Here is a 19,590-nt window from a genome sequence, read left to right as displayed (position 1 = left end):
TCACGGAAAATCCCGTCGACCATTTTTGCCTATTAAAGAAAAAACGCCAAACTACGAAACCGTCTTCCGGAAAAGTCTTCTTCAAACACGCTAGGTTTGATGTAACCTTGATTACATATGTTGGTTATTATTCTTGAGTAAAGACGTTTTTTCCGCTCTATCACACATTTTCGGAAAAAAAATTATTAAAATTTGGGACCTACCTACTACAGAAGAGCAAGCTGTGGAATATTTCCAAAGTTATAGAATCTTACCGGCCTCAAAAAAATGTGTTAATTGCCACGAAATGGCCTTTTATTTAAAATCTGAGAAGCAATGGTGTTGCAACCTTAACGTTGTAAATAATTGCTTTTACAGTATATCTCCTTAATAAAAAATAACGGAAATTTTTAATGAAAAATTAAATATAAATAAATGATAATATAATAAATTTGAAAGAAAAATAAGAATAGAACGTTTTTTCTTGTATTTAATAAATGTTTTTTTTTCGGGGGGGGGTGCGACTGGCGCTGTCTCTTGTGGTCGACGCGGTTTTCCGTAAGTACTCAAAAGAGGTTATCAAATAATTCAATGATTTTGGAAATGTGACGCTTTCCGATTTTCATACTGCAAATCTTTTAGACTTCTCTGTTGACAGATCTAAATGCGAAAAACTTACGAAGTTACGCAATATGAGGGTAAATGAACCTGAAAAATGCAATGAAATAATTCATGTGCACAGAGAAAAAAATAACATTAAAATTGCAATAAATATTTGAGAAAGTTTCAAGTCTTCTGATTTTTAGTGGGGAAAGGACACAATAATTTAAGAAAAAGCAAGCAGAAATTAAGCCACTAAAAAAATAATAATAATTTGTTGAAGAATAAACCCCTAATATTTTATTAATAAAATACTAGGGGTGAGATTATACTTATGTGGGAACACACTCTTATTATTCTGAAATAGCTACTCACGAGATAATTCACATTAAAAATAAATTAATAAAAATTACTGAAAAAAGTCAACGGAACAAGAACATAAGTAATTCATTCAAAGCAATGTAAACACAAATAAAAACACAGGAAAAAAAATTGTTATACTTTATTCAAATGACTAGTGGTATTAAAAAAAAAATCTCAACATTGCACAACTTTTTTTTTTTTTTTTCTTCTCGAAAAGCTTTACAATTGTCACATGTCTAAAAACCAGAAAAAATTCAGATCGCTATAAAAATAGAATAAACAGTATTAAAAGTTTTATTACACGCAGGGAAGTTCGAAACAACAGTCGTCCTAACTAATATAAACATAACAATTAACGTCTTTCCAGCCTTTTAAAACAAAGCCTACAGGAAAGAGTTTCTTTATTTTGATTGCTTCCAGTTTATTTTGATATACTTCGTATTGAATCTCCACAAATATTCAAACTGGAGCAGAATTTCCAAGGTTTGCAGCAATTCGAAGCAGTTGCTCTTGAAAGGAAAGCATACAAAGGAAATGTGAATTTTTCCATGGCATTAACCCACTTCTTTGCTCTTTAAGAAGAGGGGACAGAAAGAATCAATTTTTTCATCTGCAAACTAAGTCAATACATAAAACGAAGGAGGAAGAAAGGAACAACATGACTATGTATTATTTATGCACTGCTGAGAATTTTAAACAGCGTGTCAAGGGAGTTTGGAAATATCTTGAAAAACAGAGAGGCAAAAGCTGAGGAATTAAAAACAAAATCTATATAAAATTCTTCTAAGTTTTTGACAAAAAGTTAAAAATTATGAAATTCCATGAGCTTATGTTGGCAGTGGTGTGGATTTTCTCTTGATAATTTCAAACATAATTCTTCATTTTTAAATTTCATATAAGCACATAATTTCTGCTCATATTTCCGCTGATTTTTTTTTCTTACACTTTATATTATAAAATGAAAAATTAAATTCAGCATTAAACATATATTTTGAATAAAATAACTTTTTTTAACTTGCACTGCAAGCCACGTCTGCCACAAGCGAATAAACCCACTGAACACTGCAAGCGTTAACATAAATGCGAACCAGTTTCCTTCACGAAGGTATCCATCCTTTAAGAAAATAGGCTTCGTGTGATGACAAAAAAATAATGGAAACAGGCTCTATTTCCACCTCCCCCTTTTTTTTTAAGGAAGTAAAAACCAGAGAATTTTCTTCGTGAAGGACCAATTTTCTAAAGGCGTAACATTTTAATGAAAATTATGAATCTGGGTTCAGAAACATCTTAATTGCATACCTTTTTATTAAATTGTAACTGGATTAGTTAGGTTAAGTTATATGAACTTGCAAAGCACGCGAGGGCTGCCTGCCTATGCGGAGGGGTGCCTTTGTGAAGGACGTTTTGCGAGAAACTGGCTCATATTCACGTTACGCATGGGGAAACCCAACCATATAACCAGCCCGTTCGCTTAGACTCGCCCCCAGAATAAACTACCAGCATTCAGGAGTCTTAACCGCTTGGCCACTAATAGGGCTTTTTACTAATTACAGCAAAGCAAACGAGAGCTGACTGCCTAGCCGGGTTAGAGTGTTAAACGAGGGCCTCTCAAGACACGTAATCCGAGGCTTTCACATCCCCTTTTATCCTGACGCTAAACTTTTGAGAGAATTTCCAATGCAGTATGGGCATAAAGGTCCATGTCTTATTCGAGAGGAATCGGAGTATATCAGTGCCTTTGTTAATCACCATACCCTACTAGGGCAACTAAAAATCATTTTCAAATCCATCAACCTTACTATTAAACATTAAACATGGGTCCTGTTCATTTTTGCGACGTATTCAAAATGACTAAAAGTCTCTGCTATAAAGGGTAAGAATCCGCTGGAAAAATTAAGTATAAAAATATGCAATGCAGGCACATCTGTTGGCAACAATTAAAGATTTTACGTAAATTTCACTTGCGAAAAAGAACTGGAAAAACATACAGGAATACAACAGTCAGATGAAAAATTACATATTCAAAAAGATGAAATGATTATCAGGTGTACTTAAAATATGAGAGGAAAATAAATGTCTTTTTACAGTATGAATTTTTCTTCCAAGTTTCGTATCTTAAAAATTTCTCGTCCCGAGAAATTTGGTTGTTTAATTTTAGAAGCGTCACGATGAAGAATCTGATATTCATGCAGATTCCTTTATTAAAACGCATTCCTTTCGAAAATTCGTAGACTAGAAGAATAACAATTATCTTGAGATATTTAAAAATGCATGAAAAATTATTGAAATGACTTATGAATCTTCTCTAAGAACCCAAACATTTTCTTCACTGGAGCAAGAACTAGAACATGATGCAGAAAGTTTGGATGGCGATGCTCTAATATTTTTCCAATCAAAATCTGGCGGCAATTCACGAATTGTTGAATTTTGAAGAGACATCTTGCGAAAATGCGTGTCCAGAGAAGTTTTGGAGGCTGTCAAACTTCTTGATGAGGTTTCTAGATTTGGGCACGATGGCACACGATTTGAGTCAAGATTCAACCTGCTGGTTTTTACAACATCATCTGCAATTATATCTGCATGGTCGACATTCAGTTCAAGATTAGTATTTGTCAGCATTCGGGATGTCTTTTTACAAGTGATGGGCAGCACAGCTCTTCGTCTAGAATCACTGCGATTTAGAGTGGGCACGGATAAAGTTGATGTCATAGAACTTAGCTCGTTTTGACTGCAACTTGAAGATGATCGCGAATGGAAGAGATATTGATGTGATGAGTTGCTATGATCGGAGCCATGATTATTCGACAAAGAGATCCTTTTGGGACTCGTTATAGTTATATGACTGGATGACAAAGGTTTCTCAGAACTTGCGAACTTGAATTTTTCCGCTCCTGGTAACCGTGGCTGCTTCATTATGGAATGAAAACCAGAGTCAGCTTTGTTCTGCGTCACGGAAGTGGCCAGATTCTGGAAAAAAAAGGAAACACAAATTATCCTCCCTTCCATTAAATAAAGATTCATTTAGAATAAACAATAAAAACAAATTACATGTCTGAGTCCGTATTTAGAAGCATGTTTGTACAGGCCCTAAATTCATATCAGAGTTGAAGCTTATTAAATCTTCATAAATAATTAACTGGTAATCTGTTTCACTTGTATTTCTCAAAATTCAATATTTTGTACTTAAAATAGTATTGTAACGGCATAGTTCGTTTAAACGGTTGTGATAAGACATGCGAGATCTCTCTGCCCAAGAGAGAGATATTTGTTAGTTATTAAGGCAAAATACCAAGTTGTTTTAAGTATTTGCATAAAAGAAGAGACTTATTCGCGGAGGACTATTCAATAGAAAGTGGTTCGTATTCATATTACACATCGAAAAAATCACAAAAAGAACCTCATGCAACCAGCATATTCGTCCAGAATGGAACCCAGATCGCATTACCAAAGTTCAGCGGTCTTAGCCAGACAGCCGTTGATGGTCTTGTAATATATAATAACTGCATTCTGTCTGTTTTATACAATTAAATTTACATAAGCGTCGTTCACCCCTTCCCTGCTTTGCTTTTACTCGTATTAACAGGTCCTAAACCAAAACGCATTTTAACAGCCACACACGGCAGAAAAATCTACAGCGAAACGAAATTTCCACAATTTTCAGCAAAGTTAAAAAATTGGCAGAAATATCTTTAGTTTGCCTCGTGAATCCATAGATAAATTTTCAGTGTACTGATAGCTTTAAACCAGTATGAATGAATTATTTCAATTACAGTGATCGGCTGATCAAACTTTTGTTAATAGTTTTGTAATAAAATTTTGTTCCACATTTTATTCTAGTTTAAAGTTTTTATGAGGGTTAAAAATAAAGTTCAGAGCTCATATATCCCGAACAAAACATCATTTCTTTCTTCCAATAAAAACTATTAGTTATTGTAGTTAAAGGGAAATGAAGCAATTAAAAATTCAGGTCAGTATCTTATATCATCACTACTGATGCAGAAGAATAGTAAATAATTACAACGTTAAATTAACCATCTGATTTCTCACAATGAACATTACACGAAAACAATACCAAATGGTGGCTCACTTATTTTTATTCGTCTTGCAAAAGCTTTCATAGGGTTTCCGAAGCTTAATTGCTCATTCCGCATCCTTACAATAAAGCCCAATAATATTAGATGAGCAAAAATAAACAAAATCTTGAAAATTTTAAATCTGCTTAAAGTTAAATGCGTCCAAAAGAATGTACATTAAAAAGTGGCATAAAATTACGAAGAAGGGCTGGATTACTTAACTACACAGTGAATCAAAAATATCTGAAACAAATGTAATGGTTTACTGCATTTTGAAGTCTTCCCTCCCCCATTTTTAATAAGAATTACATTCTCGAACTTATGCTATGAGCCAAGATGATACTGAACAAGAAGGGCGAGATGCGATTCCTAGGGTAGAACTGCTGCCATCGATTACGTCAATGTACAGAAAAAGACTACCTACAACGAAAAAATATCCCAAAAAGTTAAACCCCCCCCCGAAAAAAAGGCGGGCACTAGCCGTTATAGGCGTTGGCCTCTACAAAGGCAGGAAGCTGTAGTCGGTTTATTATGGAGGTACCTAATAGGTGGGCCATCACTGCCACCTCTGAAGGTACTGACAATTTACATCCATGCCTTCTCCGGAGATTCGAACTTGGGCCCTTTGATACGACAGTCAAAACCACTTTCCCGTGCGGGCGGTATAGCTAAAAAAAAAGTGAGAATCTCTTGGAAGGTCGCTGAATAGTCCTCATCAGCATTGACAAGAACAATAGAATCGTTGAGCAATATACCCTCTCAATACACACAGGAAAAAAAAAAAAAAAAAAAGCAATACAGCAGGCTGTGGTTTATAATGTGCACTTTTCCTCATTCTAAAACACTGACTTAAGAATCACACTATATTACTTTCCGTAACAATAATAATCACACATTGCGATCAAACGCGTAGCGATATTTTCTAAATACTAAGAAAGTTCTCTGCAGGAAAGGAACGTATGTTACAAAGTCCCCAGAATTAGTTATAAAAATTATTAAATAACTTCAATTTAACACTTTAGCTTCGTACTTAAAATAGCTGAGGTTTGAATCCCGGTTTAAGCTGACGTAGAATCTATTTTGGTGTAGTCAGCAAGAGCCTGCGCCCGTAAAATTAGTTTACGTATAAGCACCAAGATCTGAAGCCCTTACTTTAGGAAGGCAATGCATAGGAAGGCTTAAGGTTACACAAATGAATTTATCCTTACAACAAGATTAATCTTATATCAGTTAGGAAAAAATTCAATACAACTTATTAAAAAAGTTTAAGCGTGCCTAGCTACCAGGGCATTGGAATATAAGGTATCTGATTCTATGCTGAAAGGTTATGGATTTCTCAGAATAAAAAATTTATGCTCTGCTTTTCTACCACGGCAGAGCAGATCTAACTACTACCTTCCCTCCTCCATTGTTTTCTTATAAAGCTGTTTTTCCCTAACATCTTTTAAAAGAAAACAACATGGACAGAGTTTACGGTAGTGGTTTTTACCCACGTTAGTTCAATAAACCTCGATGCGACAGTCACGTTTCAGCAAACGCTGGGAAAATTTTTTTCATTAAAACAATAATGGGAAAGTTTCTCGTTGCTTAATTAACACCTTCACTTTTCGGATTGCTTACTCCCTCTCTGAATAAAAAAGGAAAACATGCATTTTTGCTGCGATTGTGTACGTGAGATTTGTTTGTTCCTCAGAAAGTTGATAGCAGCTTGGCAAGTGCATTAGCGGAAACTCCAGTGAAGTAAAAAAATTCGCTCAATTTTATCTCAGCAAAGAAATTTAAAATACGCGAGGAAACAAAACAGAATTGTTTGTCGCCAAATAATACGATTTTACATTTCTTCATAAATTAGCATTCTGGAAAACAATCTTAAAATCAAAAATCACCTAACATGCTGATGATATTTTTAGCTTAAATTTCCCATCTGGCGTATTCATTGTAATTGAATGCCATATTTTTAATCTGTAATGTATGCATACAACGAAGAACTAGGCAAAAAATATGTAAAGTTTGCATACAAATTTAAAAACCGAATAGTTTGTCCATTTAAGCTAAACAGCAACTATAAAGAAACTGTGTTGGCGCTAAGGAAAAAAAAAGTTATAATGAAACTGCAAAAAAAAGTTGCAAACGAAAAAATCTAAAATGCACAACAGCAGTAAAATAAAAATTTTAAATTCGTTTGAAATGTCGACGTAAATTACTGTAAAGGAATTAATCACTAATGGGGACAAAATATTGCTAGCTCTTTATGAATAAAGTCTGGATTAAGTTCACTGCAGAAAGACTAACAGAATCATCGTTAATACTCATTTCTAAGAGCTTGTTTCATATACAGGTAAGAAGCCCACCAGCGGCCGAGAGGTAAAAGTTGCTGAACACTGGTAGTTCGCTCTGGTGTTCGAATCCCGACGAACGGCCTGGCTGCATGCGAGTTTTCGTGGTTTCCAACGTGTATACGGGTCAGTTCCCTGTAGAAATTCCGCCACGAAGGCATCCCTCTCCTTAAGCAGATATCCCTAATATGCTTTGGCGTAATTAAATAAACTAAACCATATACAGGTTAGATCCAGTTTACGCGTTAAGGTTACGAATCCTCAGATTTTTGGAGTGTTATGAAAAGCTTCACTTGAATAATTCGTTTCGGCATTCTTTCATGCTTCGTTTGCATACTTTGGAGTAAATAAACGCCAAAATATAATAGGAAAAAACAATTGTAAATAAATAAAATTCCATTTCAAGATTCAATAATCGCAGTAGTAATAAAGTTCGAATAAAATGTTTAATTTTACGAAATTTACGAATTTGAGAATGATTTCTTTTTGAGTACTTTTAAATATTATGTGTAAAAAGGAAACAGATCAACGGTATGTAATAAAATAAAATGAAAAATACTAAAAATTTACGCAATTAGATGATTGTTGTGTTTACTTCTTTTCTGCTAATAGGTTATAACAGTAGTTCCTAAACATTTTCGGTTGCTCTTTGGTGCATCAAATTTTTCCCACGGCGTCCAAAATCAGAACATAAATCTATTTAACACAGTTACAGAGCGCAGCAGATGCGGATAGGTTGGTTAAAGTGTAAAATAAATGAAATACGGGATTTTAAATTCAGAAAGAATTGATATAACATGGACTAAAGAAGTCCATATTGTACAATCACACCGTTGAATAAATGAATCTCAAAAGTAAGAAGGATAAGCCTTTTTTTATTGCACATCTTGAATTAGAATCGGATGTAGCTTCATGATCTTCAGACTGAAATTTCACACACTGCTTGCTTTTTATCACAGCGACCGCCGAAAACCTCATTTCCCTAAAACCATGATGTCATACGTGAACTGTTTATCTTCTAATGATAGCCGTAAGTCAGTACACTGATGTCGAATTTTGTCATTCGCGTACTGTCCCAAGAGAGCTCAATAACATTTCCATTTACACAAGTTAAGTTCAGATGGAGCTTTGGCTTTGAAAGGACTTTGAAAGGTCCATTTGAATGAAAGTGTTGGAATATTTCGCAATACCCCAATAAACAACGCAAGGCGCAGCTGCATAGCTTGGAAAACCACAGGATTATAAGGCTACGTATATAGCTACGTATACAATTCACATACCAGTGATTGAACTCTGCTTCAGTTAGAACCGTAAATAAAATTCAATACTGCCCATTAAAATTACTATACATAGTGAAACGAGGTACAATAAATCCTTGCGAGCGCGGATTTGCCGAATGCGATTTTGTATGTTGTTTACATTTAGTTTATCCAACACTAGAATTTCATGCATTACGCGGCTCATCGTTTACTCATCAACATTGAATTCTTGCTGATATCAATTCTGAACAGAAGTTATCAAAAGTTTTAAAGAATTTCCATTGACTGAAAATGACGCCAAAGAAACCGAAACAATTGCAAAAGCAACTGGCGGCGAAGAGTTTTCAGATGTGGAGCAAGCATAAGTCAAGGAATTAATAAGAACGACATGCAGAGCAAGAAAGTTACGTGAAACTGACAAAGAATTACAGAGTTTCATAAGATTTCCCGAGAAGTGTTCATCTATGCCCGTACATGATGTTATGAAGCTTCACTGTATACGCAACAAATATTTTAAACTACAACGACAATCATATAAGTAAGCAGACATACGAAGTTATAAACCCCCATACTCAAGAATTCATGAGATAATAAATTACGTGAATATTCATCTGAAAATAAATATAATAATTCTAAAATGTTGTTTAATTTTGTTTTTCTGAAATCTAAAATTATGTTATGTGCCTTAATTTTAAATCATTTGTAAGATTTTCAAAATTATTTAATTTTCGTCGATAGATCAAAAACACTACCGATGGACCTCGCATGCTGCAATTTCTACAGATGGCATCGAAAAACATCAGCAAGTAAGTTCTAAAAATATGTGTTCAATTATCCGGAAAACCCTCTTATACGGAATCGGCGTGGTCCCGTTCCTGCCGGTTATAAGAGATTCTATAGTACTATGCAGGTTGCTAACTTTTGAGCTGATAGAGTTCGACGACTTAATTGCAGAAGGATCGTGATTTGAACATCAAATCTTGTATCAAGAGCTGCGGATTATGATCGAGAATATGAGGATGCTAGTTTCACGACGACATTGCACATCGTTCAGAAACTACTGATAAATAAGCGATTTTACCATAAGATCATGTTGATCAGTTTTGCCGCAGTTCACCTTTTAAAAATCTAATTAATTAATCTTAATATAAATTTCCTTGCAAGTAAGTTCTCGCAGAAGGTATAGGAATTCCGTAAGCAACTCGGGAGTTTAGAGAATATCAGACTGATAGTTTGCAGTTTTGCTCCCTTGGAATAAAAAATATGAATCTGGACCTAACTTGTATCAGCACGTGTGAAAAGTCAACTGACATGATTTAATATAATTTTTGTAAACATGGGTGACTGTAATATTTCAGGTAACCAAATCCCGCAAGAGTATTGCTGCTGTTACCGCATGCTCCTCAATTCTCCTTGTAGCCGACTGCAAACACTTTTAAGCGAGTAGCAATATGCATTTGAGAATTAAATAGTAAAGCCCTTAAATCTCTTCAGTGCGTACCCATGGGCGACAATGCCAAAGTTAGGGAACTGTGGTGTAAACGTTTGCGACCATCTCAATATTGAAACCACAGAACTGCCTCATCGTTCACTCAACCGATGACATTCTGGAAATGTTTATAGTTCCAAAATGGAATTTCTTGCTATAATAAACCATCTGAATACAAAACTGATTAAAAAAATCTCTCATCTCTCTTAATACTTCCAGTCATACTTATCTGGCAAATGTCAATTGTCAATAACGTAGTTAAATTACTTTTACATCTCGAAACAAATTATGTAAGCAGCAATGGCAATTCAATAATTACTTTATCAGAAGATGTAGATCTTTATTAATATTATATGCAGTAAATCAAATGAAATTGCTACATTGAATGTGTCCTAAAATAAATAAAAGGATAATTTTATCAGTAATTTTCTCACTCCAAGTACATCTAAAACAAATTCTAACCGTTCCCAGAAAACGCCGAATTATCATGAATTTTCACACATGTGGCATAGTTAGTTGTTACTTTCGGTATGTAAAATTACAGAAAAGTATAGGAGCTGTTTTCGGGTAGGTTTCTGGGTAGAACTCAATTTTTGTGCATTGTAGTCGTAATAAAAAATCCTCGTGTTTTCACTGTTATTAGTCTTTCTCTTGCTTGTTAGAATGAAAAGACCTTGAGGAGAGTTCTTAAAGACTGAGACGCCTATTTCAAAAAATGTACGGAGATGATTTATCAAATTGAGCTCTTTCCTAGAAATTTGTATTTTAAGTCTAAAAACCGGTTTGTTAAAGCAAGTCAAAAAAATCTTTTCTGGCAATATTTTTAAAGAGGGCGGGAAACTAACAACTGTAATTTTGAGGGAGTTGAATAAGGTACCCTGTAGGGGATGTAAAAGCATCAATCATTTTAACCACCACCACCCCAAAAAATGCATTTCACGAGATCACAAAATTGGTTTTGTTCTAAAAAATATAAAGAAGGTCAAAAGGCAAAAAAGCTGTTATTTCCAATTTTTTTTTTTTTTTTTTTTTTTTTTTTTTTTTTTCCAGTTTCTAACCTTTCCATAATTTTCTTAATATGTATTTCGAATAATGATGAATCAAATGATTTGTTGCCAAATAATATCTCAAAAACTCAGTACTGAAGAACAGAATACTCCCTTCCCTTATATGCTTGGCATCAGTAAGAATTTCAATTCCAACAATAATAATTATAATAATAAACAGCAAGCTTCTTACGCTTCACTCATTCTCAGAAATCATATCAGAATCGATGAAATATTGGTTTCGTGTGTGTTTGGTTCTATAAACCCTAATTCCTGATATACTTTCCTTTAAAATGCCAAACCAGACTATTTCAAACTTTCTGTTTTCCCTTTTCACTTTTTCTCCAAGTGTAAAACGTTTAAACACTTAGAGAACAAAATACCATTTTGCATGTCCTAAACCAGTACGTCTTGACCTAACCTTACCTTTAATCAATTTCACTTGATAATTTTAAATGACTATCGATTCATTGACTTACTTGCAATAACTGATTAATTAATCCAATGTTTAATTCCGTAATCTTTATTGAAAGTCAAGAAAGAAGAAGAAAGCCGAATTTTTTAAGTTTTCTTATTAATGTTTCAAGCAAATTACGCTTTCATGACGCAGCGAAGAAACAAGAGTATTGTGTGTGTGTGTGTTTATGCAAAGCCTCGAGGGCTATCTGCCTAAAGGGAGGGATGCCTTCGTGGAGGACTTTCTAAGGGAAACTGGCTCGTATACACGTTACACATGGGAAAACCACGGAAACGCCCATGCAGCCAGCCCGTTCGCGGGATTCGAACCTCGAACCGAACTACCAGTGTTCAGCGACTTTACCGCTCGGCCACTGGTGGGCCCGAAACAAGAGGCATACCCTCTGCTACTTAATTTCAGCTCTTTTGCCATTCTTTCCAACTGTCTATCAGGACAGGAAGGCTATCTAAGGGGACGGATGTCTTCACAGTGGTCTTTCTATGGAAGATTTCTTCGTATTCCTATTACAGCAAGGGAGAAAACCACTAAAAGCCCTAATGCAGCCTGGCCTTTCGCCTGGATTCGAACTATGGTATTCAGCAATCTCGACCATTGGTGAAGACCCCGAAATTCCAATTATCATAAGAAACATTTGTGCGATGGATTTCAAAGATATCATCAATGGCCTCATAACGATATCCTGAAACTGCATTTTTTCTCTTTTCGTTTACATGAACATTCTAGTTTGTTTCCCGATACTAAAAGACAGAATGCCTTTAAAAGAATTATTTTATATGCATTTCTCTTTTAGCGCAACATAAAACAAACTTGAATACAGAATTCCAAATGTCTACCATAGTCCTGAAAATAGAAAATAGCCGAATTTTCTTACAAAGTTCTTAATACTGTGAGGGAAACTAAACTAAAAAACTTACAAAAATCGAATTGTGAAAGTCTTAAATCGATGTTTGTTAAAAACCAGTCACGTAATAAAATTCTTAAATAAGTTTTTCTCGAAAAATTGAATTTTCATATTCGTGCTTTTGGCGTGGAACCGACAATATGAATTAACTGTCAAAGTAAAGCAAGTGTAGGACAACCTGCTGTTTCTGATACATTTAAAACAAATTGTGCTCGTGATAGGATGAATTAAGAAAAATAGTCAAGGCAGTTGGTTAAAGGAATAGCTATGAAAATACGCAAACATAAAACATAAGTACCATTCATTGTAGCTAAAACTGCATAATCGGTACAATCTCCTTTCAGACTTTTCAATCACAAATTTTTTAAGTTTTTATATCTTAGAGTACCAGTTTTTATTCTGACAATACATCACGTTTTGTAAATGTATAGGAGTGTGCCCAGGAATACTAATTTGAAAGAATAAGTGAAGATAATTTTAAAAAGTTAGAAGTATCAAAATTTATTTCTGAAATTCGGTCTTTATTGACCGAAACTATTAATAAGTTTTTGTTAATAGATGAGAGCCGCAGAAAAAGACCTCACGGTCTACGTGCGGCCCGCGAGTCTCCACCTAATTACCAATGCTTTCCCAAATAAAACAATCGCATAACGAAAAAAAAAAAAAAAGGTAACAAAAAATAATAATTAGTTCAAAAATATCTAATTTTTGAAAGTAACATTTCAGCATCGTAAACTTAATTTTCAAACTTGAGAGAAGCATTTGAAAACATTCATCTGTCATTGTAAAGATTATCAAAAGTGTCTTTACACAATGGCTATCAAACTGTACAAAAGATGCCTTTCCCAAGATCCTTTAACATGATTTTATTAGTTTTTTATAAAAAGTTTCATGACCCAACTCACGTAAAACGTTGTTAGTAACTTGTTGCAGTAATATTCAGATGGCAACCCTTTACCTTGGGGCGTCTTCCGATTGCTGCTAAACCGGCTGAGTATGGGCGACTAGAAAAGTAGTAATAGCCTTTTAATTTGTGCCTTGTTTATGTGCAAAAGAAACACTTCCAATATAACGGGGGAAAAAATCAACTTCCAACACCAAATCAGTTTGGGGCTTCATTTTAACTAATTTTTTTACATTTAAATTCTAAACTGATCAGCTTTCAGCTGTGTAGAATTTCCATACGTCATATAAAACGTAAATTTCCTTGTCGAGGTGGTGTAATAAGTGTTGAATGATTTTTCGTCAATATATTATGTGTAAATGTAGAACACAATCAAGTGTCTAACATGTTCACGAATTATTAAGTACCTCTAGAACTTCTCTCTCAACAACTCCTAATACGCCATCCTCACACTTTATCTAAAAGATAAACGTCGTGACTCATTCTTTACTGAATTTTTTTATTTATTTATTTATTTATGGAGTTTTATTTCCCGTCTCATTTCTTAAGACATGGGATAAGCATTTTGTCGAAAATGCACGTAAACCTAATTCATTGTTCCTCCCGCAATCTAAATTAATGGTGTTCATGTTATCTACAATAGTTTGAATTTTAATCGCAGATAGCATGCAAAGATTTCTGTGATGCGAGAGTGAGGGCTTTAAAAGCAATCTGTCAAATGCAAGAATACATTAAAGTTGATGTATTAGAAATAAAACTACTTCACAGACTAATGTACGTTAACTAATTTAATTGATGTATATTCCACAGTTTCTTCATAGCCGACTGCCACAGCTTTGGGACCGAATTCAAATTCTTGGAGAAGGCATGAATGTTTTGTAAGTGCATAGTGTCTTTGCAGCAGCACTTAACTAAAAGTTCTCTCGAGAGGTAGGTAGAAAGAGAAGAGGATGGGAGACTATAGGATCATCAACAGGAGGATTTCTTTCAAAAGTGGGATCGAGTTGGCCAAATTCGTGCTGTCATTTATTGAATGCCAGAGGCCTACGACAGGCGCAACCCTCGACTCTTGGCCACGATAAAATTGGTGGATTTTATCTGGCATTATTTTCAGAGAAGTCGTACAAGGTCAAAAGAACGGTTTCTTTATGGTTATACAAATTAAATTATACTCTGCCTAAAAGCAAAATAAAGCAATGATGGGGAAAACATTAGGATTTTTAGGCTGCAAAAACATCTTAGCCCTTCTTGAAGTATGTTTAAATTATAGTGCTGTTTCCTTTCAGTTAAAGACAGAAGAAAGGCTGCACTTGTTTTTACAACTAAGTAAGCTTAAAACCAGTTTTAATTTTTCTAAACTAAGTTAGAAAATTTATTGCTAAGGTAGAGCAAACTGATTCAAAAAAAAGGATATTACAGACGTATATGACTAAAGAAAGAAGCTGAAAGTTTCTCTCTCTTTTTTTTTTTAAATTAATTAACACGTTTTGAAGCAGTTAACCAAAACTTAAAAACATCACCAGTGAACTTAACCAAAATTTCCATTACTGTTCGTTTAACTAAATACGGTAAATCGTAAGGAATAGAATGCCTCTGTAAAGGTTCCGGACAGAATCGATTGAATAAGATGACTGAACACTGGTAATTCGACCAGGCTGCCGATCCTGGCAAAGGGGCTAGCTATATGACCATTTTCGTGGTTTTGCCTCATCATATTGCGTATGCACAACGTTGCGCATTACGTTAAGGTAAGTATCTGATGTTTCTGCAGCCTAAAAATCCATTGCCAACCCATCCTTGATTTCGATGCTTAAAGTATAGACCTGACAGTGATTAATTTTGTTGCGCAAGGAAAGCATTCGATAGATGTTTAAGCATTACGTGACGTAGATTTTCTTAATTTCAACAACAGTAAAATCTTGTAAATTTTCTCTCAAATTTCACCACTGCTTAAGTCCCAATTATATATTTTTACCGATAGAAAATAAACGTTCCTAAAATTTCTCATTCATTTCACTATTCTTCACTAAACATTTCCCAAATATATATACGAATATTAGGCCTGAGAGGAAAGTTCATGTTAGATGACAAGTTCTCGTGTGAGTAAAAGAATGAGTAAATAACACAGAATTTGTCACTAAAACGCAAACATCCATGGCTTTGTGAGATGCGAATCCTCCTTTGGTCTATTATTTTCCCTAAGATAATAACATTTAAGTGGAGCAACACAAAAATTAAGAGAAATGAAATCATGCTTCATGGCAAAAACTATTAATACACTTGTGCCAAGTAACCAAACAAGGATGTTATCCCCAAGTTAAGTGAACGAAGTCAAGGTCTTGAAGGCATTATATACAAGGCACGCATCAAGTTCGTGACCAGTGGAACTCTGAATCGCCATTCTTCAATTACTGAATACTTTCTAGTGCTATGTGGCAATTACTTCTGCACCCAAAAACCTGTATCTAGGGATAGGCTACTGTATGCACAAAGCTTCATTTAACAAAGTCAAAATCCATTGCCAACTCATCCTTGATTTCGATGCTTAAAGTATAGACCTGACAGTGATTAATTTTGTTGCGTATTTCCACCAACATATTCTCAAAGAGTATGGATGGATTATGAGATATGCTTTTTCCAAAGACAAGAACTCTCCTTCCCCAATTTCTTGTGCTTTGTGATATATTTCTTAAAAATTCGTGTCACTCGTAATTTAGATAATAACAAATATACTAAATTTCAGAGCAAAAAAGGAACTGAGGCTAACAGGTGGCAAAGTGGCCAAAGCCGAGAAACCTAACTGTTCTCTTCCTGGCTGCCTGCATAGATTGTGATTTTCCTCATGTGAAAAGCCTGGTTTCTCCGAAAATTTCCTCCGCGAAATCATTTCCCCTTAAGCACACAGCCAGTTCTATGGTAAAATTAAATTCACACATCAAAAGACCTTTTTTTGTGTTTTGAATTCTGTTCGTCGTATGTTTATAGTTTGTAACAACAAACTCAAACGTTTTATTTGGTACAAGTGCATCAAATTAATTTTATTAAAATAAGGGATTATGAAAGAAACTCAGAATTCTGGAAAGGAAATCATATTCAGGTTTTCTCATCTAAAGGATTTCTTACATCTTCGCAACATTTCTTTCGACACAGCTATGCATCAACTGGCCGATATAAGTCAAGTGTAAACTTTTCAAAAGTTTTTTTCAGTAAAAAGTACCATCTAAAGACATTAATTTTGTTTATGAAATCGTAAAACTTATCCTTGACTTCTAAATATGTATATTGACAGCCTATATACATATATATATATTCTACAAAACGTTTTGACCTCATTAACTATAGAAAATGGCATTAATGAATAAAGCTCTGATATATTCGCTGTTTTCACGCGAATTTTAACACGATATACTATACCTAACGTTTCAAAATATGTGAGGACTTAAGTCCTCATATATTTTGAAATAAAGGTTTAAATGATTAATAATTTGATTGGCTAATCCATTATGAATTAAGGCAAAGCATGCGAAGGCTATCGGCTTTAAAAAAGGCATAATCTCATGGAGAACTTTCTAGGGGAAACTGACTCGTATTTATTTAATAAATGGGAAAATATCAATTTTAAAATTCTCGGTACTTCTTAACAAAAACTTTTCATGTAGCCTACCAATTACCAAAGCTTAAACATTTCATAAAACTCCATTGTTTTCATCATTAAACCCAAATATCTCACGTAGATGTATGTTCCTGACAGGTAAATTTTTTTTTTTTTTTAATTTTTTAGGCTTCAAAGTAACAAATTTAAATTATACTATTGTTATTGGTCACACAAATGGAAAAGATTCCTTTTTAAAATAATTAAAATAAAGTTAATTTTTCAGATAACGTGTGATAGTTAGATAGTATAAATATATATTCGTTGGAACTAATTTAGTTTTAAATTAAAGTTTTCTAACATTAAATTTTTTAAAACTAAATAAAAGGGCATTACCTTAAGGTCATCATTATTATTATTATTATTATTATCAAGATGCAGCAATTAAAAAGAAACTCAAGTTTAAATGCCCTTCCGTGCGTGAACCATTTTTTGTGAGATAGGAGTCCAAAAATTCACAGAGTTCCACCCCCCTTTACAAATATAATTTTTTTCAAATACCATTCAAAATAAATTAAATGCCATTTAATCGTTAGAAAAATACATCCGTTACAGAGTCAGATTTCGGCTAAATTGCAAATTCTTTCATCTCGAAAAAGCACATAAACAAAGAATTAAGACCCATTAGTTCTAATCAGGATTGGCAAAAAAAAAACCAATTATTTCGCCCGGGTTGTGAATAGTGAATGCTTTCTTCCGCTAAACCGTAGGCGGAGGAAGGCCTACATCTGTCTAAAGCGGTCATCAAATGTCAGTGGGTGACACAGCAGGGGCACTTCATTGGAAAAATAGAGGCCAGCTGCGCAAACCCTAAGACTGTAACGTAATGTCAAGAATTACGTTAGCCAGAACCAGAGGGAAAGTGATCTCTCGTCTAAACCTCACTGTTGGAAGATGGGATAGAAACTCATTCTCCAGAATAATCCTATTATCCACTTTTGCAAATAAAGACCACTAGGCGGATGAGTAGACACAAGAGGCAAAAGAAAAATTTTATCCCTTAAATTCAGACCCGAGTTTCTGCGATTTACGAAAACATCAACTCTCCCTTCTCCGTTAAAACTGTTTAACTAAAATGCTTACGACCTTGAGTTCAGGACTTAATGTAAAACTATACAGTAAATTAACCTTTATTATTATTTTTTCCCTTAACTTTTCAAAGATCTTATTATTGAGCTTACACTACAGAACTGTTTATAATATAAAAGAATATTTCGACAAATAATCGATTTCTGTATTTGAGCAGAAGATATGAGGTACAGATCATTGTTTGGTAAATAAGGTGTGATAATTTAGTTCCCAGACTGCATCTTTAAAAGGGTACGTATGCTAGCCGTTGCTTTTACGTAAGTACTCCCTACGTATATTTATTCAGAGATCTGGTCAGAGTTACCATCTGTAATCAGGCCGCTAAAATTTATCTTCGCCTGAGGGTAGAAGAGACTTTTCCGAGAAAAGAGTTTGTCCGTCGTCTATTATATTATTGGAGAATTCCTAGCCGAAACATGTTTCGTTGAAAGCTGTATCCCGCCTGGCTACGCGGAACATTTATAAATTGAACTAAAAAAGTTTCGTTTGAAGCACTGTTCTGCGTACTGTTTCTCCAAAGAACTGGTTTTCGCATAAGTCAACACCCAATCAGATATTCCGAAAGTAAATTTTAAGGGAAATGTTTTTTCCGACGCGCTATTGAGGGTAGCTTGCTGATGCGATACCGGTTTTAGAAAATCGTTCCATCAAGACAGTTTTTAATCTTGAGATGAGCTATAAACCGCAGGGGGTTAAGTCGGATGAATAGGCAGGATGTTCAATTTGAGTAACTCCTTTTATGGTCAGAAAGTTTCTAATAAGAAGCGCACTGTGACAGTGAGTAACGCTCAATTTCTCATGCCCAGTTCCTCATTAAAACTGGTTCGACTCTTTCTTCATTGATTTGGAATTCTTTGGCTGCAAATTTCCCACTTTTTCGTTTACTAGACGCTATCACATTTCGCATTCTGTTAATACTAACGTCCTTCAAAGCTGTTTTGACTGCCCACTTCTCGGATTATTCGTAAGCTCGCATGCCACTCGAACACTCTACATTTTCACATCTTCACCATGGCCAAGTTTAACAACTTTAACGTTTCGCTAACGCTTCTTCCTCTCTTCATGCAAAATTTCATATTAATATACCTCTCTAAATATTCATTCGCCTACTTCGTCGAAGTTTGCACAACATTACCCGTTTTTATTAGCTTGAAATTTATAGACATATTTATTCAGACGAGCTTAAACAGGGATACTCACATGATTTTGATACATTTATGTCACAGACGACTTATATGGTTACTTCTGGAATTGAAATGTCGCACACGTATTTTTCATGTTTTGTTTTTAATGAATGTTATTAAAGTACACATAGTATTTATGGAGTCACATTATAACGTACAAAATGTTTAAAAAACTACAGATCCCTCTTAAACGGGGGGATGCGCTCTAAGTATATGTTTAACTGTTAGCCTTACGTT

At 34.4% G+C, this 19,590-nt stretch overlaps 1 protein-coding gene across 4 annotated transcripts in view; it reads right to left on the bottom strand.

Annotated features, from left to right (window-relative positions):
* Nucleotides 1-1,066: 1,066 nt before the first annotated feature.
* Nucleotides 1,067-19,590, bottom strand: part of LOC118197486 (uncharacterized) — a 71,442-nt gene continuing 52,918 nt past the window's right edge. For all 4 annotated transcript variants that reach the window (XM_085807377.1, XM_085807376.1, XM_085807375.1 and 1 more), the window contains exon 2: nt 1,067-3,909. In XM_085807377.1, the coding sequence (XP_085663503.1) occupies nt 3,235-3,855 (621 nt within the window). In that variant the 5' untranslated portion in view covers nt 3,856-3,909 and the 3' untranslated portion in view covers nt 1,067-3,234. The remainder of the gene's footprint in view (nt 3,910-19,590) is intronic.

Source organism: Stegodyphus dumicola, chromosome X1 (genome assembly GCF_044657685.1).
Source record: "Stegodyphus dumicola isolate Sdum_Otavi_A_Nest chromosome X1, ASM4465768v1".
Classification (NCBI taxonomy): domain Eukaryota; kingdom Metazoa; phylum Arthropoda; class Arachnida; order Araneae; family Eresidae; genus Stegodyphus; species Stegodyphus dumicola.
The sequence above is the reverse complement of the archived record's forward strand: the minus strand, read 5'-3'. Positions and strand labels throughout refer to the sequence as shown.